At 35.9% G+C, this 27,496-nt stretch overlaps 3 protein-coding genes and 1 long non-coding RNA gene across 7 annotated transcripts in view; 1 reads left to right on the forward strand and 3 right to left on the reverse strand.

Annotated features, from left to right (window-relative positions):
- LOC144016468 (G-protein coupled receptor 22-like) overlaps positions 1–1,760 on the reverse strand; it is a 66,303-nt gene extending 64,543 nt beyond the window's left edge. Inside the window, exon 1 of one of the 2 annotated variants that reach the window (XM_077517651.1) lies at positions 1,397–1,760. The gene's annotated coding sequence lies outside the window, so the exon portion shown is untranslated. The remainder of the gene's footprint in view (positions 1–1,396) is intronic. The other variant, XM_077517648.1, reaches the window with a different exon arrangement.
- LOC144016471 (uncharacterized) lies at positions 1,275–8,408 on the forward strand. Its single transcript, XR_013282917.1, has 3 exons — positions 1,275–1,371; positions 1,440–1,507; positions 8,191–8,408. It is a non-coding gene; the product is annotated as an uncharacterized LOC144016471 (long non-coding RNA).
- hbp1 (HMG-box transcription factor 1) lies at positions 3,367–16,883 on the reverse strand. 3 transcript variants are annotated; one of them, XM_077517662.1, is made up of 11 exons: positions 16,835–16,883; positions 15,103–15,267; positions 13,178–13,358; positions 11,968–12,088; positions 11,769–11,883; positions 10,245–10,366; positions 9,445–9,601; positions 9,225–9,369; positions 7,682–7,978; positions 5,878–6,019; positions 3,367–4,123 (listed from the first exon to the last, which is right to left on the reverse strand). In XM_077517662.1, the coding sequence occupies exons 2-11, from the start codon at positions 15,173–15,175 to the stop codon at positions 4,106–4,108; spliced, it is 1,371 nt and encodes a 456-aa protein (XP_077373788.1). In that variant the 5' UTR covers positions 15,176–15,267; positions 16,835–16,883; the 3' UTR covers positions 3,367–4,105. The 3 variants fall into 3 exon arrangements, with proteins under 3 accessions (XP_077373788.1, XP_077373789.1, XP_077373790.1); XM_077517663.1 differs by having other exon boundaries at positions 15,103–15,264; positions 16,835–16,865; XM_077517664.1 differs by lacking the exon at positions 16,835–16,883 and adding an exon at positions 16,764–16,786 and having other exon boundaries at positions 15,103–15,264.
- Positions 16,884–18,036: 1,153 nt separating this feature from the next.
- Positions 18,037–27,489, reverse strand: prkar2b (protein kinase cAMP-dependent type II regulatory subunit beta). Its single transcript, XM_077517667.1, has 11 exons — positions 26,783–27,489; positions 24,941–24,976; positions 24,402–24,454; positions 23,231–23,314; positions 23,040–23,146; positions 22,809–22,962; positions 21,444–21,545; positions 21,264–21,338; positions 20,777–20,845; positions 20,178–20,313; positions 18,037–18,872 (listed from the first exon to the last, which is right to left on the reverse strand). The coding sequence occupies exons 1-11, from the start codon at positions 27,333–27,335 to the stop codon at positions 18,739–18,741; spliced, it is 1,503 nt and encodes a 500-aa protein (XP_077373793.1). The 5' UTR covers positions 27,336–27,489; the 3' UTR covers positions 18,037–18,738.
- Positions 27,490–27,496: the final 7 nt, after the last annotated feature.

Below are 27,496 nucleotides of genomic sequence, written 5' to 3' on the forward strand. Positions count from 1 at the left end.
CAGCATATTTACATACACACAACCCCAATGGGGGAAATGCGGCCTAGTTAACCTCACGCCGCTTGCGCACAGGTTACGTTCCAGAACCACTTGAGAAGAGTTCAATGTAACATTTGAAAAATATTTTGACCATAGACGTCAAAAGAAAGCTGAGAGTATCTGATCATGAATTATTACTACGGAAATCTGTTGCGTCCAGTCTGTTCTGTCACAAGAGAAGAGACCACTGTGTTAGGTATGCTTAACCAAAACCAAAAAAAAAAAAAAAAAAATCAAATCATTGTTTTCATTATTTAATTGTTAGCATTATTTTTTGTGTGTCCTTTCAGTGCTGTTTTCCACTGTACAGTTGATATGTTTATGTCTGTATTTTGTCCCAGTTTTCACACTTCTGCTCGGTTTTCATACAAAAGTTAAAAAAAAAAAAAAAAAAGTGACTTGTCACTCGGCCATTTATTTCCCGGAATCAATGTGCAAAAAAATGAAATGTTAAACACATGGCAGCTGGTGTACTGACCAGTGAGCGCGGCATTAGCGAATATCCTGTCCAAAGTGAGACTTTCAAAACAAAAGCGCAAAATATTTCTCTGGGCCACATGGTGGCTTGTTTGCAATCACACCCAATAAACAAGCACAATTAATTGAGTGTGACTTCTTAGTAATCCATCAAATGCCCAAAGAAAGTGTGCTGAAACTGTTGTTATACTGGAGTGCTTTTATTTCGAAGGCCTGACTTTTGACGTGATGCTACGCAGACGTTTCCTCAACTTGTCTTGAGTGTTGCCGAGGTCCCGCTACAGGATTGGCTGGAAATTATCGAGTGACGTCAAACGTTGGAAAGAAAATATTAAAGATGTAATTGAAATTAAAAAAAAAATTACGGACTGAATTTGTAAAAACGTAAATGAACCTATGAAGATAAACGTAAAATATACTAAAATACTTTAACTAAAAGATAAATACACAAAATAATTGTCTCAGAGGTGACAAATATTGTGAGTTTATATTGGTAATGTGTTCGTATTGTCATGAAGACTGTTTTTTGTTATTGTGATTGATTTGTGAACAGTTAAAAAATAGAAACCAAACCGAAGCTAACATAGCGCCGCTGTACTGACGTCACCGGCAAGCACGAAGGCGCTTCAATCTTTTTTTTTTTTTTTTTCATTCTTAAAGTATCATGCTTTTAGATTTTTAGGTTTATTTACGTCATTACGTCATTTATTTTAGTCCATAAATCTTGTTATTTTGAACAATTGTAAACGGACAATTTCCGGACGATCCTGTAGCGTGACGTCATCGGTAGGCGACCCCGATACAATCTGGCAGCCCGATCATATCTTACACCGACACCGGACTTTCACGTAAAAGGTGCCATCGAAATAACGCTACTTACTTCCAACTTGGATTTGTTTATGTTGTGTGTGTTTTTCCTCCAGGTCCTCCTGCTTCATCTGGCCTTCTTCTTAAAATTGCACGCGACATGAACGTCGACAACCATCCCATTGTGAGTGAATTGCCACGTGACAGGACAAGGGGGATATGGATTAGTGAGTAATGAGCCAGTTCTCACAGTTGCCCTTTTCCAAAATGGAGCGCCGTTGAGAGGCGCTGCCTGAAATACGCCATAAAGTATTCAAGCGGGCTCATTTGGGAGCGCTGTGTTTCCGATATGGGCTATAATTAGATTCGTGCGTTTGAAAAGGCTTGCGGGGTGTTGATCATTGTTATTTCATGAGAGCGAGCGAGCGGCCATGATGACTCGACGCAGACTGACGAATATCAGCGCGTTGCTATTTTCAGAGCAGCAGCAGCAGCAGCAGCAACCGCGGAGGCCGACAAGTTTGAAAGTTGTTTTGATTGGGTGCAACGTTCGTGATTGATGGCATTGATCTCTCGTCATTTGGCGAGCCACACTCAATCAAATAGCACAGTCATTTTTTTACGACTAGTGCTGCACTTTTACTGAACAATTGCGCCCTCTGCCTGTAGCAATGGGAATGGCAGTTGGGGTGGGTGCTCGGTTGCGTATTGATAAATTCGAAATATTTGACTCATTAAATACTATTCAGTGGAGCAAATCTTAGAATTTAAATAACTTCGTGCTATTTAATAAATATTATTCATTTATTCACAACAGCCTATTTTCCACATATGGTAATATTTCTCTTTGCTGCACTGCAGTCTGGTTCCTTTTTTTTTTTTGTCCAATCAGATTTCATCCACAATGTGTTGCCACGTGCTGTCTAATCTACCTTCAAAAATCACAAGTTCTGCAGCTATTTTATTAGTCAGATCCCACAAGGACAACAGAAAGCTGGCTGATAATAATAATAATTACCGTATAGCATTTAATAATAAACATCAGCATTTTATTTATACCTTCCTGATTGGTTTAAAGCAAAACGTGCCAATAACGACGTCATCAGTTTCTTGAGCTCCAATTGGTTGGTCAGATCAAAATCTGTTCCTGCCAAGTTTGACCAGCAAAACATAATGTTTTTTTGTTTTAATAAAGATTACAGATAAAAATAATATATATATATATATATATATATATATATATTAGGGGTGTGAACCTCTGGCTACCTCACGATATGATACGATATGTGATGATACAAGCCTCACAATAATTATCTCACGATATGACGATACCGCGGTTATCGATATATTGCTCAGGTAATGAATCCATGATATTTCTATGATAAAACTAATCATAATACAAATAAATAATAAATAAAAATAAAATAAATAAATATCAATAAATAATTTAAAAATAAATCATAAAAATAGGAAATCACATTATAATAAAAATAATAGAAATAAATACACATACTATAATATATAAATATATATAATATAGAAATATATATAAATAAAAAAAGAATAAAAAATCTAAATAAATCCATTTCCATTTCCCCACCACTCTTATGAGGCGCACCCCCTAGTGGCCCGCCAAGTAATTGCGATATTAACTACAAATATTGCGATACTTGCTTCGATGTATCGACACTATCGGCAGAAAAAGTATCACAATTTATCGCGGTATCGATATCATCACACTCCTACAACTGATTTGTGTCCTCGGTTCATCCCCATGTGACGTGGTGGTCCGAAATGGAAGCTTAAGTGCAGTTGCTGCTTGCACTTTTTTTTTTTTTTTATGTTGCCGCAGATAGCGGAGAATTAAATAAAAGACACTTTGCAAGTGTAATTGACTTGGAAGCATTAAGCGATCTTGCATTTGCTCTTTCCAAAACACTTTGCCCGCTGCGGCGTGTCTAACGGACCAACAAAAAAAGGAAATGAGATCAACTCGTATCGAGGGGAAAAAAAAACAAAACACAAAGCACACGAGAGACGATGCAAGTTTTACAAAAAAAATTATTTATAATATGATACAAGAATATTCTGTGCAATTCCTGGGGCTGTGAAACCTGTACAACATTCGGAACATTATTGCGACTCCAAAGTGGGCGCAAACAAAACGCATTTCCTCCAGAATACAAAGGCTCGTATAGTTTGAAAGATTACATATATTTTTATTCATAACATGATATAAAGTGCAATAGGAATGAACACTGACCAGCGAAAAAAAAGGTCTGACGTGCTCGGGTGACTTGAGTGTAAACTGATCATTGATCAACGTATGGCAAAAAAAAAAAAAAAAAAGTTGGCTACAGATCCCGGGGGTGGGGGGAGAGATATTGAAATCCATTTCTACGACATTATCATCAAAAAGGCATGAAAGGTTTCTGTGCAATATCCTGAAAAATATCACAACTGAGTGAGAAACGTCGCCCCCTTTTTCACACAATTATAAATAGACGTGTTGTCTTTCGCTATCGTGAAGTGTACATAGCACCACAGGCTACTTTTTTTTTTTTTTTTCCGTATGAAATCAAACCATTCCGACCAAAAAGAGGAATAACAAGGTCCGTTCTGCATTAGCGATAGAGTAAGAAAATATACGCACTGAGTTAGTGGCCACGCGCCAACGTTCGTCTCGCTTCCGTTCGAAGGGTTTCCGAGAGTGGGCGGAGTCACCGTCGGCCGTCAAGAAAGAGAGGCGAGCCAAAGAGCCGGGAGGGGGCGGGGATTCGTCTTAAGTCTGCTGGGAACCCTGTTCACATCACAAGACGCGGCTTCAATTTGTATTTGCACATTCCAAAACCAAAACTACATATTTTCTTCTTTTAATTAAAAAAAAAAAAAAAAAAATATTGACTCATTGAACAATTTTCAGCAGTGAAAAGTTTTACAAATTGCTTTTTTTTTTAAACTCATTTGCAACCAAAAACGTATAAATACGTTATATTTTAAAAAGTGTCCCAAAGACGTATTTATACGTGTTTTGTGTTCTTTTATGCGAGAGCATACAGAAGGCTTTGATGCAGCCTCTCTACTGCAAAGAACGGTTGAAGAAATGATAGTTATTACACAAACGGCCAACAGGTGGTAGCAGAGTATAAGAGATCAACCAGGGCCATTCTCTTGTTTTTTGTCTTCACATATATTTAAATGCAGGTCTTTTCCCCAAATTACTTTAACGGGTATGAATTTTACAAATTGCCTTTTTTTTTTTTGCAACCAAAAACGTATAAATACGTTATATTTTAAATGTCTTAAGTGTCCCAAAGACGTATTTATACGTGTTTTACGTTCTTTTTTTATGCTAGAGCATACAGAAGGCTTTGATGCAGCCCCTCTACTGCAAAGAACGGTTGAAGAAATGGTAGTTATTACACAAATGGCCAACAGGTGGCAGCAGAGTATAAGAGATCAACCAGGGCCATGTTGAATTAAGCTCAATTACTCACAATTCTCAATAGATTTGAGCTTTTTTCCCCAACGTGGCCCTGGGTGATCTCTTATACTCTGCTGCCACCTGCTGGCCGTTTGTGTAATAACTACAGTTTTTTTTTCAACTGTGGTAGCGTACTGTAGCGTAAAAAAACAAAACAAAAAAAACATATACGTCTTTGGGACACTTAAACCTTTAAATAGGACGTATTTATACGTTCTTGGGAACAAATGAGTTAATTATAGACAAACTATTAACTTTTTATTGCTGAAAATGGCTCAATGAGTCAAGGTATTCCTTTTAGCATTGTGATAAAAACGTAATAAGATATAAAGAAATAGTTTTTCCAGATTTTTATAAAGTGTAATCAAACACTATATACTGGAGTATTTATAGTGGATGTGTGCCTTCAAGGGGCGTGGCCTAGTGAGTGACCATTGGCCAATTAGTGTGCATGTGAGCATCTGGACGTTAAGCAGTGGCATTAGAGCTGTCAAGATTCTTCGACAAGTAATCGATTATCAAATTAGTCGACAACTACTTGAATAATCGAGTAATCGTATGGAGCCGTTTTTTTTTTTTTTTTTTTTTTTTTTTAATGGTCCAAATCCTCTGTTTTCAGTTTATCAACAGTAATTATTCACAGATTTCTGTAGTCCTTCATGAAAGAAGAATGATTATCTTATAAATGAAGATGACTTGACTTGACTTGGTAACATAATACAACAGAAATCCCATTTTTACAAATAACTACCGGTATATGAAAAGGAAGTACCAAATAAACAGTAATCGGGAAAAAAATGCTTTTGTAATACAGTTTAATGCTAAATTAAATTGACTCCAATTAGTCGGTTAATCGATTGAATAATCACGAGACAAATCGATTATAAAAATATTCGATAAACAGCTGAAAGTGCCTCGGCAACTGTGGTTCTCCTTGCCCACATGTGAGGGCATTACAGCACTCCTTTGTTCACTCCACTTACAACGTGCAACACTTGTAACTCAAAGCGCTTGTAAGTTGGGGCACTCATCATAAGTCAGGGCGACTGAATTTGGAGCGACGTGCTTACCGAGTTGGTTCTTTTCCGCTTCCAGCAGTCGGGATTGAGGCGCTTCTGCTCCTCGGCCAGCGCTTTGGCCTCCATGGTGTACAAGCGCCGCTCCTCGCTCTTCATTTTCTTCCACTTGTCGCCCAGGATGACGCTAATGGCTCTGGAAGGGAGAAAAGGAAGTCAGAGGCTGGTCAAAAAAAAAATAAAAATCTTGGTCGACTCAAAATGGCTGCCTCGAAGCTCCGCCGGAACCTTGTCTGCGCCACCATCAGAAAATGATTTAGCGCATTGTAGCTAAAGCTAGCAGCTCCAGTCGTGTACTCATTGACTATTTTTGAAGCATTACCTGTAAGCGACTTTTAAGATACATACATATGCAATGTAGCTATAATAATGCGTGTGAACTAAGTGATATTTAGTGTTTGTTTGCCTTAAATGGTAATCGCTAGCGTGCTAATGCTAATCGCGATTGCTAACCGTTTAGCATAGGCTAATTTTGGTGGTGTTTAACAATGCTAATGCACAGGAGATAATAAATAATTAGCATTTATAGCCAGTCAATTCAACTCATGTAAATATAACGATGCATATGTCAACTAAATGGTAGTTAGTGTTTGTTTACCTTAAATGGTAATCGCTAGCGTGCTAATGCTAATCGCGATTGCTAACCGTTTAGCATAGGCTAATTTTGGTGGTGTTTAACAATGCTAATGCACAGGAGATAATAAATAATTAGCATTTATAGCCAGTCAATTCAACTCATGTAAATATAACGATGCATATGTCAACTAAATGGTAGTTAGTGTTTGTTTACCTTAAATGGCAATCACTAGCATGCTAATGCTAATCGCGATTGCTAACCGTTTAGCATATGCTAATTTTGTTGGTGTTTAATAATTCTCAAGCGCAAAAGATAATAAATAAATAGTAGTTATAGCGATGTATATGTCAAATAAATGGTAGTTAGTGTTTGTTGACCTTAAATGGTAATCGCTAGCGTGCTAATGTTAATTGTGATTACTAAATGTTTCGCATAGGCTAATTTTGTTGGTGTTATAATAAATAAATAGTAGTTATACAGATGTATATGTCAAATAAATGGTAGTTAGTGTTTGTTTACCTTAAATGGTAATCGCTAGCGGGCTAATGTTAATCATGATTGCTAAACGTTTAGCATAGGCTAATTCTGTTGGTGTAATTAGCAGTTATAACCAGTCAATTCAACTCATCTAGATATAATGATGTCTATATGAACGAAATGTTTGTTTACCTTAAATGTTAACCACTAGAGTGCTAATGGTAATCGCAATTGCTAACCGTTTAGCATGGGCTAATTTTGTTGGTGTTTAATAATGCTCACGCACAGGAGATAATAAATAATAAGCAGTTATAGCCAGTCAATTCAACTCATGAAAATATAACGTTGTCTATGTCAACTAAATGAGTTAGTGTTTGTTTACCTTAAATGGTGATCACTAGCATGCTAATGCTAATCGCGATTGCTAACCCTTTAGCATATGCTAATTTTGTTGGTGTTTAATAATGCTGAAGCGCAAAAGATAATAAATAAATAGTAGTTATACTGATGTGTATGTGAACTAAATGGTGGTTAGTGTTTGTTTACCTTAAATAGTAATTGTTAGCGTTATAATGCTAATTGCTATTGCTAACCATTTAGCGTAGTCTCCTTTTGTTGGTGTTTAGTAATGCTCATGCACAAAATATAAATAAATAGTAGTAGCATCCACGCAATTCAACTCACGTTCAACTTTAGAGTATTATCAAAAAATTCAAATTAGGATCATTGATTACGAGCGCACACCTGTTGTCTTTGCCCGGGTACATCTGCGTGTACTCCACCCGGTACTTCTTGGCGAACAGCATGAAGGCGTTCATGGGCCGCTTGCATTTGGTGGGCGTGGCGCCGCCGGCCCCGCCCCCTCCTGAGGCCTGGCCCCTGCCCGACTTGCCGCCGGCCGACTGCGGGGAGGCGGAGCGCTCCAGTTTGTCGCAGTCCGGGCTGGTGGCGCCGCCGCAGCTGGACAGGGAGGTCCGGCGCTGGCGGGCCATGCTGCTCAGGACGTACACGGCCGACGAGTCCAGCGGGGTGAAGTCGTAACTGCCGCGCACGCACGCACACACACACACACACACATTCACGTTGAGCCGTCACAGGGATTCTTAAGTGAGATTTGGATTTCTAAACAACCATGACTGAATAATTAGAAAAATCTTACAGCACACCACATAATAAAACTTTTTTTTTTTTTTTAAACCAATCCTACTTTTAATCCACCCTGTTCACTTTTTTTTTTTTTTTCCTTTGCTCAGGTCAAAGCAATCACAGTATTACGATGGCGCCATCTGGTGGAATATTGTGTCAAGGAATTATGTTGAAGTGAATTCAGACCTGTTATGGAGGACCAAAACTTACCAAAATTCAAAATAAATACATGTCTACATAAATAAATGACTAAAAGTGAAAATAAAAATTGATACAATAAAATATAATGCGAAAATTCTATTAAAAAAAATATTGTAAATGGAAATAAAAAGAGCAAAAAAAAAATACATATATATATATATATATATATATATATAAGTAAATACATTTGTATTTAATTTTTTTTAATTATATTTTTTATTTTCACTTTTAGTCATTTATTTATTTAGTCATTTATTTATTTGGTCATTATTTATTTAGTCATTTATTTTTAATTTTTGCTCTTATTTCCATTTCTATTTATTTTTTGGGATATATTTTTTTAATTATATATTTTTTATATCTTTTTATTTTCACTTTTAGTCATTTATTTATTTAGAATTTTTTTAATTTGAAAATTAGATCCAAAATATAAATATAAATGGAAACAAAAAGAGAAAAAATATATGTAAATAAATAAATACATTTGTATTTAATTTTTGAATTATATTTTTTTTATATCCATTTTTATTTTCACTTTTAGTCATTTATTTAGAATTTTTTTGAATTCGAAAATTATATACAAAAAAAATAAATGAAAATAAAAAGAGCAAAAAAGATGTAAATAAATGAATACATTTGTGTTTAATTTTTTAATTATATTTTTATATCCGTTTTTATTTTCACTTTTAGACATGTATTTAATTCGCCATTTATTTATTTTGAATTTTGGCAGTTTTGGTCCTCTATACTCTGCTGCCATCTTTTGGCAGTTTCAAGCAATTACAAACCTTTTTTCGGTGTGAAATTTCCGGCCTGTTTAGTCACAACTCAGATGCTCGCAGGAAGCCACGACTAATGCAAATTACTGTAATTAATTGACTGTAATTAACTAAACACCTTGAGCATTTCATTTTAAAACCACACACAGACATTCACGTACCTCCGAAAAGTATCAAAAACCACCGAATCGTCACATTTGATGGCGTCGGGGTGGTTGGGCGGCAGGCACGTGTCGCCGAGCTGCATCTCGTAGCACGGAATCCCATGATGCACCACGGTAAGGCTCGGATAAAAGGAGGCCCACCCTGCCGACGCAGACGGACGGCAAATTAAAAGCACACCTTCGAGATTCTTGCAAACGAGCCATCGGTCCCCCGTACCTTTACTCCTGACGAAAAAGGGGTGGTCCAGCCGGCATTCGGCGGTTAAGAGGCCGTCTTCGGGGGAGCCGGGGTCAAAGGTGAGCTTGAGGACGGCCTGGCCGTAAGACAACGTCTCTTCGCGGCTTATCAGCTTCAAACCCTCGGAGCCAAATCTCTGAAAATGTGGGAAGGGGACGGATCAAGACTCAAAAACACGACAAAAAAATATGGATCAGTAAATAAAAACAAGTGACAAAAATGGCAAAGATTTGGCGAATGATTAAAATGTGACAAAAATTTCTAATTAAAGCCAAAAACAATTTCCAGTAAAAAAAGAAAAACAAAGGATAAAAATATGGTCTTAAAAATCTGACACAAAAAATGTAAAACAAGAAAAAAAATATTACAAAAGAAATGCACAAAAATGTCACAAATCTGCATAAAAATCTGACAAAAACTGGGGAAAGCAATCTTTACAAAAAAAAATAAAAAATCCTGTTACTTGTCATAATTTTATTTTAATTTAAAAAAAAATCTGATTGATTCACTCATCTTTAAAAATAATTTGTTAATGCTTGGAGAGAGAAAAAAAAAGACAAAAACGGATAAATTTTGACGGGGAAAAACAACAACAATATACCTGACAAATTAGTAACAGATGATTAAAGTCAAGTGGCATAAAAAATAAATAAATCAGTTTTTCACTGTGGTCGCATCCTAACAAGAACACACTGCTGCCACCTTGTGGTCATCCCGAGTACACTGTCATAGACATGCTTTGATGCAGTCGGTGAGGGTTTGGGGGGTCGTCGACAAACCTTAAGTGAGGATGTGGAAGTCGGCATCATTCCGTCGTCGTCGGAATCGTCATCAGAATCCCCGAGCTCGTCGGCCTCCTGCCACTCCACGTTTGGGCCGCGGTGGAAGCGGAGGCGGGTTCCTGAGACGACAAAATTCTTCTCCGTTATGTGTCTCGTCTACTTCAAAAGACATTTAGAATTATTCGTATAAAGGGGGTCCTCCGTTTACGACGTTCTCGCAGTACTGAACGTTACTTTTGAGGTGCGCAACGAACTAGTTTGTGCAAAAGGGGAAAACATTGAATGAAAGGAAAAATGTTGACAATACAGGAAAAAAAATGAGGCAAAATATAGGAAAATTGCCACAATCAAAAAAACGGAGCATAAAAATCTCAATAATAAATTGGACCAAAATTGGATACAAATCTTAATTTAAATCTGGCGAGCCTGGCAAAGATATACCAGTGAGTCTGAAAAAATATCAAAATAATAGATAAAACCCTTGACAAAAATTATTTTAAAAATTATTTAAAAAAAATAAATAATTCATACAAAATTCCTAAAGTCTGGCAAAGCAATTGCCAAAAACCTGATAAAAATTTGAGATGAAAACTACTGACAAAATTTGACAAAAAAAAAAATGCAAATATAAATAAAATTGGGAAAAAGAAATTTGACAAAAAATAATCGAGATAATAAAATTAATTAATTAAAATCTGGCGAGCCTGTCAACGATATACCAGTAAATCTGGAGAAAAAAAAAATCAAAATAATAGATAAAACGCTTGACAAAAATTATTTTATAAATTATTAAATAAAAAATAAATAAATAAAAATAATTTCGACAAAATTCCTAAAGTCTGGCAAAGCAATTAACAAAAACATGATAAAAATTAGGGTACGTAACTGCTGACAAAATTTGACGGAACTGAAAAAAATAAAAATACAAAAAATACAAAAAAGAAAATTGTAAAAAGAAATCTGACAAAAATTGGGCAAAACGACTCACAAAAACAATTACGACTTCAACATAACATATAGACAGACGACATCGTCTTCTATGCAGGACCAAAACTGCCAAAATTCAAAATAAATAAAAAAACTAAATAAATAAATGACTAAAAGTGATAATATAAACGGATATAAAAAAATATATAATTCGAAAATTTTATGCAAAAAAATAAATATAAATGGAAATTAAAAGAGCAAAAATATATATACAAAATGAATACATTTGCATTGAATTTTTGAATTATATATTTTTTATATTCATTTGTATTTTCACTTTTAGTCATTTGTTTATTTATTTAGTCATTTATTTTGAATTTTGGCAGTTTTGCTCCGTACTGCCAAGTGGAAATGTGACTCAAATGAGGGGGGCGGTCCCAAGCGTGTCTTGGGTTGGACTCCGCCCGTTGCAAACTGCCTGTCATTGGTCGAGTGAGCAGCTCGGCGAACAAAGACGTCTCGCCGCCATATCGACGGAGCTCCGACGCCCCCCCCCCCCCCCCCCCCCCCCCCGATTTCCCCCCTCGGACCGACCTTTCAGGAAGCAGTGCCAGGCGGTGGAGGGCCACGAATGAGACCAGGCCATGTCCTCGTCATCGGAAAAGGACGACGACATGGAGAAAACTCCCGACTCGGACTCGCTGCTGGCCTGTCGCGCGTCAAGAAAAGCGTGAACGAAAAGCGCGAGACGGGACGCCAGCATGTGATCACGACGGGAGCGAGCGCGAGTTACCCGGACACGCCTGCGCTCCCTGAGGTGACCTCTGGAGGGGTTGGGCGCGCTGCTGGCCAGAGGAGGACGGGCGTAGGAATGTAAACTGTTGCTGGTGCCAAAGATGTGGACTGGAGACGATCTGCCGTTTGGAGGGAGGGAAGAGCGCAACAAAGACAAGAAGTTGAAACCACTTCCTCGCTCACGCTTCAAACGTTCGCGCGTGCTCTTGGCGGACACTTCATTAGGTACGCGTGCGTTATTGTATGAGAGCTGACATAAAAGCAAAAGGATGCCAAAAAAAAATAATAATTTTTTTGGACTTGAGATATGAGCAAAAAATTTGAGTGCAGTTCAGACCCCCGCCGTTAGATGGCGCCACCTAACCTCTGTCCAACATCAATTCACATTGGTTTCCTTATATTAGAATATCAGTTGGTGGTGCTAATGGATAAAACCAGTAAGATACTTTGGCAAACGTCATCACAGAAGAAGACCAAGAAAGGACAATACATGAGGTACTGCGCAGAATCTGAAAAAATAAAATAAAAATAAAAACAAATCGAGGGAAAAAAAAAAAAAAAAAGACAAAAAAAGTGACTAAAATTTGTCAGAAAGTGACAGAAATCTGTCAAAACTTGGAAATGAACTCCTACAATGGACAAAATAATTACTGCCCAAAAATTTATTAAATTTAAAAAAAAAAAAAAAAAAAAAAGAAGAAGAAGAAAAAGAAAAATCTAGGGGAGAGAAAAAAAAAAAAAAAAAAGACCCCAAAAAATTTTGAAAAATTTGCCAGAAAGTGACCGAAATCTGACAAAACTTGGAAATGAACTACGACAATGGACAAAATAATTACTACCCAAAAATTAATTAAATTTAAAAAAGAAGAAAAAGACAACTCTAGGTAAAAAAAAAGAAAAAAAAAAGAAAAAAAATCTGACAAAAATTTGCCAGAAAGTAACAGAAATTTGACAAAACTGAACTCATACAATGGACAAAATAATTACTGCCCAAAAATTAATCAAATTAAAAAGAAACATTTAATTTACATTTTTTTAATAAAAAAAAAATCAAAAGAAAAATCATAAAAAAAAAAAAAATAATAATAATAATAATATTAATACTAACGAAAAAAGACAAATCTGGGGGGACCAGAAAAATCTGACAGAAATTTGCCAGAAAGTGACACAAATCTGACAAACTTGGAAAGTTAGGTGATGTTGCAAACCTTTTATAGGGGGCGTCTTTGAGCAGCGGGCTCTGAGGACTGGTGGCGATGTTGGCCAGCTCGGCCAGCCAGTTGGTGCTGGCCGAGCCGCTCGTCTCCTGGTGCGACACTCCGGCGCCCACCTGGAACAAGTTGGGGGACCTCTGGTCCTCTTCCACCGCCTGCAACTCCGGCATGTCGTCTGCACGTTTGGCAGCAAATTTAGAGGAATTGAATTTAGAGGAGTACACGTTCAGATTTAGCGGTATGCGCTGGATGTCTGTGTTAAAGTAGACTTTCTTTTTTTGAAGGGTTGTAATTAGCGTAATTTCTGTTAGCGTGTGTATACAATTTCCCATTATATGTTAGCATTAAGCTAGCAAACTTTCATCGTTTCGTTGAAAATGCTTATATTAACTGTGACATCTATGCTAATTTTTGTTTTCTAGCCAATGGCATTTCACATTATATGTTAGCATTAAGCTAGCAAAATGACATTGTTTGGTTGAAAATGCTTATATTAACTGTGACATCTATGCTAATTTTTGTTTTCTAGCTAATGGCGTTTCACATTATATTTTAGCATTAAGCTAGCAAACTTTCATCGTTTCATTGAAAATGCTTATATTAACTGTGACATCTATGCTAATTTTTGTTTTCTAGCCAATGGCATTTCACATTATATGTTAGCATTAAGCTAGCAAAATGACATTGTTTGGTTGAAAATGCTTATATTAACTGTGACATCTATGCTAATTTTTGTTTTCTAGCTAATGGCGTTTCACATTATATTTTAGCATTAAGCTAGCAGACTTTCACTGTTTGGTTGAAAATGCTTATATTAACTGTGACATCTATGCTAATTTTTGCTTTCTAGTCAATGGCGTTTCACATTATATGTTAGCATTAAGCTAGCAAACTTTCATCGTTTCATTGAAAATGCTTATATTAACTGTGACATCTATGCTAATTTTTGTTTTCTAGCCAATGGCATTTCACATTATATGTTAGCATTAAGTTAGCAAAATGACATTGTTTGGTTGAAAATGCTTATATTAACTGTGACATCTATGCTAATTTTTGTTTTCTAGCTAATGGCGTTTCACATTATATGTTAGCATTAAGCTAGCAAACTTTCATCGTTTCATTGAAAATGCTTATATTAACTGTGACATCTATATTAATTATTGTTTTCTAGCTAATGGCGTTTCACATTATATGTTAGCATTAAGCTAGCAAAATGACATCGTTTGGTTGAAAATGCTTTTGGCTTTATATTATCTGTGACATCTATGCTAATTTTCGTTTTCTAGTCAATGGCGTTTCACATTATATTTTAGCATTAAGCTAGCAGACTTTCACTGTTTGGTTGAATGCTAATTTTTGTTTTCTAGTCAATGGCGTTTCACATTATATATTAGCATTAAGCTAGCAAACTTTCATTGTTTGGTTGAAAATGCTTTTGGCTTTATATTATCTGTGACATCTATGCTAATTTTCGTTTTCTAGTCAATGGCGTTTCACATTATATTTTAGCATTAAGCTAGCAGACTTTCACTGTTTGGTTGAATGCTAATTTTTGTTTTCTAGCTAATGGCGTTTCACATTATATGTTAGCATTAAGCTAGCAAAATGACATCGTTTGGTTGAAAATGCTTTTGGCTTTATATTATCTGTGACATCTATGCTAATTTTTGTTTCTAGTCAATGGCGTTTCACATTATATATTAGCATTAAGCTAGCAAACTTTCATTGTTTGGTTGAAAATGCTTTTGGCTTTATATTATCTGTGACATCTATGCTAATTTTCATTTTCTAGTCAATGGCTTTTCACATTACATATTAGCATTAACAACTTTCATTGTTTAAAAAAAACGAGAACAAAAAAATGCATTTTGCACGTTTAATCTTCACGCAAAGGGCGGCTGATCTGACATCTCCGTTACCGTAGTCCATGTTGCAGCCGGGCGAGGACGGCAGGTCCTCGTTGCACTTGAGCGGATCGTACATCTCGTCCATTCTCGCAAACGACGCGCTGATTCTTCTTCAACTAACAGGATGCTGGCGAACTCACTCGGATTCCGTCCTCGCAATCTTCATCACATGACCTGCTTTTTGCCAAAAAAAAAAAAAATGACAAAGTTGTGAAAATGTAGAACTACAATACTTCTTTTTCCGCATCATGTTGCGTTTGTTTCTATTACATTAGTTGCCGTGTGTTGCTTAAATTAACTCATTTGCTCCCAATAAAGTATAAATACGTTTTTTTTAATGTTCTAAGTGTCCCAAAGACGGATTTATACTTTTTTTTTATGCTAGAGCATACAGAAGGCTTTGATGCAGCCTCTCAACTGCAAAGAACGGTTGCAGAAATGGTAGTTATTACACAAACGGCCAGCAGGTGGCAGCAGAGCAAAGGAGATCAACCAGGGCCATCTAGAAAAAAAGCTCAATTACTTACAATTTTGAATCGATTTGTGAAAACTGATGAAACTTAGCTCTCTTCTAATACTAATTGCTGCAAAACGGAAACAGGTAGAAAGAAGAGACTTTAATCTTTCTTTTGATAGGTTCCAGGCTTTTATAGCAAAAGAACACAATATTCGGTGGGCCTTGCAAAATCAGTCAAAATCCAATAAAACAGCCGGGAGCGAACGGGACTGCGAAATGTGAAAATGGCTGCGAGTGAATGAGTTAATACAGAGTTGCTATCATTTTAATAACGGTGTTTTTGAAAAGAATAAGAAAATTTGGGGAAAAAAAGTTTTTTATTTTCAAGAGTTGTTATATTTTTGTGAGAATCCTAATTTCTAGTAAAAAAAAAAAAAATCATCTATTTTCAAGATTAAATTCATCATGTTATGAGAAGTGATTTTTTTTTTAAAGTCAATATTCTGAATAAAACATAAGCGTAAAAACCGATTGAATTGGAATTGTGCTGCAGCCACCATGAATAAAAAAAAATAAAATATGATGCGCGGGGTGGGGGGATTCCTTTGTCTCTCAATCCCCATGGTGAACGTATAGGGGCGGTCACGTGACCCTCTGCGTGCGGGCCTTGTTGATAAACTTGCGAGCTTTCTTGCGCATGCGCACCAGAGCTCATTCATTCCCAACTGCGCAGCCTTGTCGACGAACAGCTGCCAAAGTGCCACTTAAACACTCGTCAGACGCCAATTAGCACAATCTGACCGTCAACTCTGTTAAGACACTTTTTCAAGCGAGTATTTTGATAATAGAAAAAGTGCGGGTGTCGAGCTTTTTTTTTTTTAATCTTTTTTTTTTTTTTTTTGCTGCCTTTTCACTGTAAACAAAAGAATGTCAACAAGTTGAGACATGACGCAACCTCGCTCGCTGGCCCACTTGATAATGAATGACATCCGGGACACGCGACGTCAATTGGATCGAACCGATTGAATGACTTTCGTCGCCACATTTGAATCGCTGTCAGCGACAAAAACAAGCCAAGCGAGGCAGTGGGAGAGAGAGAGAAAAAAAAAAAAAAAAGAACGACGGTCAATCTGCCGTTCGAGGCTCAACAACCGTTTGACAACCTCGCTAACGTCTCTCGGCGGTGACACAAGCGCGCCTTATAAGCATATCTCACGTTAAAAACCACTTTGGAGCTTTATTTCATCGAGGGGAAGACACAAAAAAAGTAGCCAAACATTCACTTACCCGACCTGTCGCCATCGAGCAACTCTGTGAGGTATTCACTCGAGGGGCTTGAGGGGGGAGGGAGGTTCTCAAACCAAGACGTCCTATTGGATAGCTGGAATGTCAATCACTTGAAGGCGGCGGTTTCATTGGACGCTGTGGTTGGGAAAAACGTTGAGGGTGGGATGAAGTTTGTTGATCGTCGTGTGATTGGGCAAAAGTCCACGCCTGGAACCGCCCACAAACAGCTGATTGGCAACAACATGAACAATACCGAGATGTTTTTTTATTTTTTATTTCTCTGTTTATCAGCAATGTAGCAAGTTCTGAAGTACGCTACATGCCAGTAGTACTGCATACTCTGTCTCACTTCTCAAACAAATACATACTCCTAACGAGTAATGGCGTATGGGGGAAAATATGAATGAATCAATCAAGAAGGTTGTACAATACGAAAATCAAAAACGATTGCAACTCTGAGCATGCGTTCTTGTGCCACGTGACCGTGTCCATTTTTATGTTTTGCCTTGTTTTGTTACAGTTGTCAGAATTTGATCAGCGTTTGTCAGCTTTTTGCTAGTTGCTGTTGTTTGCCAGATTGTTGTTAGGTTAACTCAGTTATTTGACATTTTGCCAACTGTTTTTCTCAGTTGTTTTTCAATGATTTTTGTTCAGGATTTCTTCAATTTTTGGTCAGTTTATTTCCGTTTTTGCTAGATTTTTATTTTTTTTTGGTCCAAGTTAGGTCAGATTTTGTTTGATTTTTTTCAGATATTTTTCTTTTTTTGTTAGTTCTTTCCGGATATTTGGAATCGATTGTTGTTGGGGGTTTTTTGGTCATGTTTTTTTTTTTTTATTCCGTCGCATTTTTGTCCAATCTTTGTTTTTTTTGGGTCAGTATTTGCTAATGGTTTTGCCCATTTTTTTGTCAGGTGTGTCAGATTTTTAAGATTATTTTTTTTAAGGTGTTTTTATTCCCCCAAAAATAGTTGTGATTTTGTGACATTTTTATTTTATTTTATTTTTTTATCAATTTTGGTCAGATATTTGTGCTTTTTGCTTGATATGTTTGGTCAAGTGTGTCATATTTTTGCCATATTTTGGGAACTCAACATGAGTAAAAAAAAATGTGTTTTTGGTTAATGTGGATGATATTTTTTTTCATAAAAACATGTCATTCAACACCGAAAGAATGTATGAGCTGTGGACATGAAACAAATAAATACAAAAAGTGTTTTTATTGACATGAAAAGTGAATCATACAGTCATCATGATGGGTTAGCGTTGAAGAAAACAGAAGTACCTGCACGAGAGACGAAACCAGAGATTATTTTTCAAAATTTGGTTGATTCGGATCTGACGACATCCAGAAAACTTCACATTCGTCACTTTTGGCTCCCCTTTTTGAAAACGATCCCAAACAAAATCGTTTGTTGAGTTGTTGGCCGAGGTAGACGTAAGCATAATTTTTAAATATGCTTCACTGACACGCACATACACACAAAATAATTACTTATATTTTTTTTTTACAGGAAAAAAACACAAATTAATTAAATATCGCCACACATGATGATAACTACAGTGGGGCCATTTAACCAATTAAATGTACGATTAAATTGTACAACACCGTTTTGGTAAGTCTTAAAAAAAACTGCTATCTTTCTGAAGTTTTTTTTTTTTTTTTTTTTTTTTTAGCCAATACTCAAAACGAAAATGGGACACCGACACAGGTCAAATGTACACGTAAAGGGCGAGTGGATGGAAAAGGAACGTCAAGCGACTCAGCTTTGGCGAACGTTACTTTACTGCAAAACATGTAAGTCTCATCGTAAGAAAAGCTTTTTTTTGTTTGTTTTGAAAGAGGATGACGGTGACGGGTCGCCGAGAAGCCCCGCCCACCCGTCCGACGGGCCGTCGTCGTCTCTTTAGGCGCACTGCTGCTCGATCTCGGTGCGACTGCCGAACAGCGTCAGGAGCTGCTCCTCGTAGTTGGCAATGTTCCTTTTCATGATGTCCATGCACGGGCCCAGGAGACGCTCAAAGGCTTTCACGTCCATCACTTGACAAAACACGAGAAGAGAGAAGAAGGGGGGAAAAAGGTCACCTTAAAGAAAACTGTCTGGAAATATGTTTGTGCCTTTCAATCATTCACTGCCATTGACGGAAATAGACGTCAACGGTCCATTTTAATTGAACTGAGCCCGCAGTGAATGAGTTAACCTTTAAACGTGTACTTGAACGCAAACTGAGTAAATAAGAAGATTCGGGGGCATCATTAGTTTTATCCACAGCTTCGTTGCGTTTCATCCTTCACTCATTCACTCCCAGCCATTTTCACAGAAGCAATTCCCTTCATTGTTTTACTGGATTTTGACTGATTTTGCAAGGCCCACGGAATATTGTGTTCTATTGCTATAAAAACATGGAACCCATCAAAGGAAAGATGAAAGTCTCTTCTTTCATCAGGAAAAAAAAAAAAGTATGTTTTTTATCTATTTCCATTTTGCAGCAATTAGCATTAGAAGAGAGATAAGTTTCATCAGTTTTCACAAATCTATTTAAAATTGTAAGTAATTTAGCTTTTTTTCTACATGGCCCTGGTTGATCTCCTTTGCTCTGCTGCCACCTGCTGGCCGTTTGTGTAACAACTACCATTTCTGCAACCGTTCTTTGCAGTTGAGAGGCTTCATTAAAGCCTTCTGTATACTCTAGCATAAAACAAAAAAAAAAAACAAAACGTATAAATACGTCTTTGGGACACTTATAACATAAAAAAAAACGTATTTACACGTTATTGGGAAAAATGAGTTAATGGCATTTCCATTTATTTCAAAGGGGAAAGATGATTTGTGTGTTTTGAGTTACAAATCTGGCCATAAAAAAATTAAACTCGCAACTCATTTGCTACCAAAAACATATAAAAACGTTCTATTTTAATTATTGCCATGGTCCCAAAATCGTATTTATACATTTTTTTATGTTAGAGCATACAGAAGGATTTGATACAGCCTCTGACCTGAAGAGGTCGCTTAAAGCAATGGTGGTTATTACAAAAAATGGGCAGCAGGTGGCAGCAGAGTATAAGAGATCAACCAGGGCCATGTTGCAAAAAAAAAAAAAATCCCAGTGTTTTCATTTTTCAACAGGTTTGTGAATAATAATGAAACTTAGATTTATTCTAATACTAATTTCTGCAAAACGGAAAAAGATACAAATGTACTGTTTTTTCCTGATGAAAGAAGAGACTCTAATCGTTTTTTTTTTTGTATGTTCCATGGGTTCATATTTGCTGTTTGTGTCCGTACTGTTATTGCGAAAGCACACAGGCAAGCACAGCGACTCGAAACGTCCGTCCGACATTTACCCAAACATTTGACGCTGCCCACAGCGTAGGCGGAAGCGGCTCGAGGCTTGTTGGTGACCAGCGCCAACTCCCCGAAGTATTGGCCCCGGGAGCACGTGGCGATTTCCACTTCCTCTTCGTCCTGCTCCTTTTTCGTCTGGGAACAACCAAGTGCACGACGCGCGCTTAAAAAAAAAAAAAAAACTTTCCGGCCTTCTCAAACTTTTGAGGTCTAGTCAACACATACAACACTTTTTTTTTTTTTTTTTTGTATAATCAAATATAGAAGAGGAGTTTATTCCTGCAATAAAATCTTTTTTTTGTGTGTGTGTGTTGAAAAGCAAAAATGGGACATTATTCTTGTCATAATTTTTTTTTTTTTTTTTATCTTGAATACAATAGTGATACAGTACATCTTTTATAATAGTAATTTATTAAAAATTATTTTGTGGGCACCTGGTTTGAGAACCTATGCACTATAGAAGCTAAAATATATATATAATATGTAAACAAATAAATAAATAAATAAATAAAATTAAATTAAAAAAAATATATATATATATATATATATATTTTTTTTTTTATATTATTATTTTTTTTTCCCTCAGTATGAAACTCACCCTGCTCCTCTTGATGGTAATCCGAACTTGGCCAGACTCCACAATGTAGAAACAATCTGCCAATTCCCCCTGTCAACAAAACAATAACATTGGATACTACTATATATATGTATATATTTTTTTTTAATAGAATACTTTTTTTTTTATCATAACATGGGCAAACAACATAAAAGCGTTATATGTCTTTAAAATGTATAGAAGGGTCAGGTCATTTGTAGATGAAATAAAAAAATAAATAAAAAGTTTTAAACTGTTAATAGGCAATTATTTAAAAAAATATTTATTAAAGGAACAAAATAACAAATTGTCTGTTTAACTAATATATTTTCTGTATTTCAATAAATCAATTTTACAATTTTTCTAATGAGACAATTGATTTTGAGAGTAATAGATAGATACATTTTAATGAACCAATATAAGTATATTCACAATGCAACGAATCGTTATATCGAGTAGTTGTTGGCTACAATCGATTTAAATACGTCACCTGCGCAATAATCTGCTGCGAGTCACAGTACACTTTCGTCGATATCACATCCACCACCTTCATCCTCTCGGAAAGCTGTGCAGAGACAAAAACAATTCAAGTAAAACCTCAATAAATACTTGACACGGTTTTTCGGCGTCATGACGTCCTGAAGCTCGCCAGAAAAAACAAAGTGTCGACCTCCAGTGATGTGAGCAGCGGAAGCGTTTCAATGAAGGCCTCGTACAACTTCCTCTTCTTGGCGTTGTTCTTCACGATGATCCTCCGGAATGTCAGACGATCCTGACAACAAAAAAAAAAAAAAAAAGTTATTTACGTGCAACTTCTGGGATCACATCTGCCTGTGTGAGTGCATGTCACGAGATTATAATACAAATATTAATACATGAAAAAATAAAAATACTAAAAATAAACTACACATGAATACACAAACAATAATAATAATAATGCAAATAAAATAATAAGAAATAAAAATATGTTTAAAACTTTTATTTTTTATATTTTATTTAATGTATTAAAAACAAAACAAAATTAAACCTCAATTATTTGCACATTTACAGTATTCATGAGCCCATCTGACCCCCTAACCAACTTCACATTGTATGGACTGTCGGACCAAAACTGCTAAAATTCAAAAGAAATAAAAGACTAAATAAATAAATAAATAAATGACTAAAAGTGAAAACAAAAATGGATATAAAAAAATATAATTCGAAAATTAAATACCAATGTATTTATTTATTTATGTATATATTTTTTGCTGTTTTTATTTCCATCTATATATATTTTTTTTTATATAATTTTCGAATTCAAAAAATTCAAAATAAATAAATGACTAAAAGTGAAAATAAAAATGGATATAAAAAATATAATTAAAAAATTAAATACAAATGTATTTATTTATTTATTTACATACATACATATATATATATATATATATACATATATATATATATATATTTATTTTTATTTTTTTTTGTTGCTCTTTTTATTCCCATTTATATGTATTTTTTTGGATATAATTTTCGAACTAAAAAAAAAAATATCAAAATAAACAAATGACTAAATAAATAAATGACTAAAAGTGAAAATAAAAATGTATCTAAAAAATATCTATAATTCGAAAATTATATCCAGAAAAATAAATATAAATGGAAATAAAAAGAGCAATATATATATATATATATATATATATATATATATATATATATATATATATATATATTTGTTTTTAATTTTTTTTAATTGTATTTTTTTTATATCCGTTTTTATTTTCACTTTTGGTCATTAATTTATGGAGTCATGTATTTATTTTTAATTTTGGCTGTCTTCGGCCGTACTGCCAAGTGGAAATGTTATTGAAATGACGGGGGCGGTCCTAAAGGCGTCTTGGGTTGCAAACTGCCCCTCATTGGTCGAGTGAGCAGCTCATCGGGGGAACGAGGAAGTCTCTCTCGCCTGCTCGCAACGGACGACCGATCTCATCCACTGATCTGCTCTCGCTCGCCGTCTAAGCAACTCAAAAGTGGGTCGGGGTCCACTCACGAGGCACCAGAGGGCTCCAGGCAAGGTGGCGACGATGGTGGCGGCCCTCGGCGTGTTGTACATCAGCGCCAGTTCTCCGAAGCTGCCGCGGTTGTCGTAGCAACCCACCAGCTTCTCGGCGCCGCCCACTTTGACAAAAATGCTGAAGGTCCCCCTGAAGACGAGAGGAACCATCGCAATCGTTTTATCGTAACAGTTGTCGGAATGTTTCGGGTCACGTGACATCATCACCTTTCAATCACATAGAAGTTGTCCCCGTCGTCGTCCTGGTCAATGACGTGTTCGCCTTCGCTGCAGAACTTCTCAAACATGGCGTCCAACACTTGAGACATCTCTTCCTGTAAAGGAGGTGAAAAATAACATTTGTAATATTTGTTCCATCAAATTGTTTTCTCTCTCTCTGGAACAAATCGTATACTCACGGGATCCAAATTCTTAAACAGAAGAATGTCCCGACACGCTTCCTGCAGTCTTTGTCGCTGCTCGTCTGTTTTTGGGTGGGCCACCTGGACGTCGGAAATGGACCAATCATTACATGGACCAACAGCAGTAACGTGAAATCAAATTCATATTTATCCATTCATGGTTAGATTACATTAATAAAAGCAGCAGCAACTGATTCATTCAAAAAAAAAAAAAAAAACTATTTGAGACTTTGATTGGATAAAAAAATAAAGGGAATTAATAGGCAAAAATATCATAAAAGTACTGCAAAAAATACCCCCCCCAGTTCCCAAATATAATTCCATAAAAAATTGTGTCTCTTTGCCTGTTTTGGGATAGGATGACTTCATAAAATCAACATATTATAAATTAAAAAAAGGAAAATAATATAAATAACAAAAATATATATATATATATATATATATATTTTCATGAAATAAATAATAATTATTAATTATTTTAATTGTATTATTGTATTTATTATTACGGTATTTTATTTACATTAATTATTAATTAATATTAAAACAAGTATTACTTAAAACTATAATGAATGATAATTTATTTTAAAATAAATAAACGAATACAATAAAAATATAAAAATTATTATTATTAATTATTTTAATTGTACTGTTGTATTTATTATTGTGGTATTTTGTTTTCATTAATTATTAATTAATATTCAAATAATTATTACTTAAAACAAAAAATAATGAAAATATATTTGAAAATAAATAAAAATATAAAATCAATAAAATTAAAATAAATAAATAAATAAAAAACAAAGAAATGCAAGAAAAATACTGTACAGCTAAAATATTTTCATAAAGTAAATAATAATTACTAATTCTTTTAATTGTATTATTGTATTTATTATTATGGTGTTTTATTTTAATTAATTATTCATTAATATTAAAATAAGTATTGCTTAAAACAAAAATAATGACTATTTGAAAATGAATAAATACAATAAAATCAATAAAATAAAATGAAATAAATAAATAATAAACAGAGACATGCAAACATTCATAACAAAACACCAGAAAAAAAACTGTTACTTGTTTGGATGAGATGACCTGCACTGTCCAATTCTGTTACATTACGCAAAAGAAGGAGAAAATAAAAAACATATGTAGTAAGTAATCTGATTACCCTTGCCTCTTTATCCTCATCGTCTTCATCAGGATTGAAGGCTTCGGCGCACACTGTACGACAAAAACGCCAAATGTCAATCAAGCGCACAACCGGACAAGCATGATTCGGGACTCGGCACACGACTGCAACATCACTTTTTTTTTGTTTTTTTTTTGTCAACAAGACAATTTAGCCGCTTACATTTCATTTTTTTTTTCTAACAATACAACTTTTAGTTCAAGAAACTGCACCAATTCATACATTCTTCGTTTAGCTGAACAGCCGTAGCTAAGCTTTCCGTCCGCTAGCTTAATGCTAACGCTAACTAGCATCTACGTTGCCGCGGAACAGACTGAAGACAAACGGCGCGGTCACGGAATAAATTCAAGTCTTATCTCAAGGTGCTCCGGAATCTATTTTGTCAAGGACTTTGGATGGAAGACAGACGGAAAAAAATGGTGACGTGATGACGTCACGGGCGAAATCTCGTACGTGATTCTTTTGCGTACAGTGTCTGAAGTGGCGACACAGTCCAGACATTTGCCACCATAACTCACCTGAGGCTCTCCTGATGAATCGGTTTATTATCGGCGCTGGCAAAAAGACAAGAAAGAAAAAGGCACATTAGAGTCAATCGAGATCCTTTTTTGGTCGAGTGATGACGTCCGCACGCAGCGAGCGGCGCATGCTTTTTTTTTTTTTTTAGCTTGACCTCATTTGGAATATTCAGCCGGGTAAAAGAGACCTCAATGGGGGACGATGCGCTTTCAAGTGTGCGCCTCCTTCAGTCCAATTTGAATGACGCGCAACACAACGCACGATGGCCTTCGTCACAATAACTCGAGCTGCGTCCATAACAATCACATGACCAACAATGGGGGATTATTATGACAATATGTTTTTATTGTGCACTGCATCATATTAGCACCTGCTTTGTCCATATTTGGACAGATTCAGTCAAGAAAACATACAATTAAAATGTGAGTAGCTACATGAAAAGACTGAAAATGATAACACAGCTAAAAATAACCCCCCACCCCGGAAAAAAAACAATCACAATATACCAGCAGCCAAAATAAGGGAAATAAAATAATAATAATAAAAAAAAAATGCATGTAAACTTCGTCATTCAAAATTAATATTAAATTTGCGGGCTGAAAAAAAAGACAAAGATTGATGTGTTGAAAATATGAATAAAATACACAGATATATATAAATAAAAATATAAAATAAAGACATTAAATGAATATAAAATACTAAATAAACAAATCGAAAAATACCAAACAACCCAAATAAAATAAATAAAAAATAAAATAAAATAAAATAAAATAGTAAATAAATAGCCCTGCGATTGGCTGGCAACCAGTTCAGGGTGTACCCCGCCTTACTGCCCATAGCCAGATGAGATAGGCGCCAGCACCCACTGTGACCCTTGTGAGGAGCAAGCGATTCGGAAAATGGATGGATAGATAGTAAATAAATCAATTAAAACAAAATAAAACAAAATAAATAATGAAATAAAATAAAATCATATAAATTCAAATTTATTCTAAAAAAAAATGAGAGACAATGATGTATGTGATTAAATAAAAAAGATCCATCCATCCATTTTCCTAAACACTGAAAATTCCTCCAAAACAAAAATATATATATACTGTTGTCAACCAACAAAAAAAAATCTGAACCTGAAATACATAAATGAATATAAAATACTAATTAAACAATCCAAACACCACCCAAATAAAAAAATTAAAGTTTCTTCTTCTAAAAAAAAAAAAAAAGAGAATGATTAAATAAAAATATCCATTCATCCATTTTCCTAGACACTAAAAATTCTTCTAAAACAAAAATTATACTGTAGTAGTCAACCAACAAAAAAAAATCTGAACCTGCCAGCTACCAAAATAAAAATAAAATAAATTAGAACGTTTCTTCTTCTAAAAGAAAAAAATATGTGATAAAATCTCTGCTCCGTGAATAAACACATGCAACATAAACATGTAAAATGTTTATTGATTTTTATTTTTATTTTGTGCAAATGCCATGAAGATTTATTGTCCATTAAGCTAACGTTGCTATGCTACATCCTCCACCTTATAGCATTCACATTAATCTGTTAAAAACAGTCACAAACGTTTACACATCTGCGAGCCTTTTGTTTTGTTTTGTTTTGTAGCAACACATGACGAGCATGTGCAGCCTACTGCAGCATTGTGCAACATCATGCACGCAGCCAGCCTGGCCCAACTTGAGGCCTAAATACTCGCTCAGACAGCAACAAACAAATGCAACCTTTTCAACACATTTTCACCCCCCAAAAAAATGGATGCAACATACATTTTATTTCTTGTTCGTTGCATGCATTACGGTAACAACCGCAAATGGGAGAACTCGCATACCTTGAAAATCTTCGTCTTCATCGTCGTCTTCTTCCTCTCCGTTCTCCGAGTCGATCTGCATGGCCTCGTCCAGGAAATTGACCGCCTTTGCGACGCCTCCGGCGGCTCGCGGCGGCGGCGGCGGCGGCGGCTGCTCGCCGCCATTTCCGTCGCCGTCGCCGTCCCGGCCGAAGGGCGCCCGCGGGCGGCTGCTGCTGCTGCTCTCGCGGTCCTTGAGGCCGGTGAAGTACTGCAGGGCGAAGTCGAGCAGGTCCACCGGCTGCTTCCTCAGCACTTCCACGGTAAAGCTCTGCAACAGCTCCGTCAGGCCCGCGGGGATTTCTATACTCATTTCCTGGGGCGTGACGGCAAGAAGAAGATGGAGAAAAGGGAACAAAACAAAACAAAACAAAACAAAAAACGGACGAAGCGGTGTCAAAGATGCGCTTTTTGCTCGACGAAAGGCCTCTTTGGAGCGAGCATCATCATCACCATCCTCGTTCTTCTTCCTCTGATGATGATGATGATGATGGCGGCTGTACAGGAAACCCACGCATGTGACCCGGGTTTCCATGGCAACGCCCCATCCAATGATTGCGGACGAGCCGCACTGCTCTTCCTGGTGACACAAAATTCACAGAAATGCAAGAAAATTGAAAAAAAAAATTAAAAAAAAATGAACGCGTCTGTGGTTGAGACTACGACAAATCATTTAAGACATAAGACAACCTTGAC

Source organism: Festucalex cinctus, chromosome 3, assembly GCF_051991245.1.
Source record: "Festucalex cinctus isolate MCC-2025b chromosome 3, RoL_Fcin_1.0, whole genome shotgun sequence".
In the NCBI taxonomy this organism is placed as follows: Eukaryota; Metazoa; Chordata; class Actinopteri; order Syngnathiformes; family Syngnathidae; genus Festucalex; species Festucalex cinctus.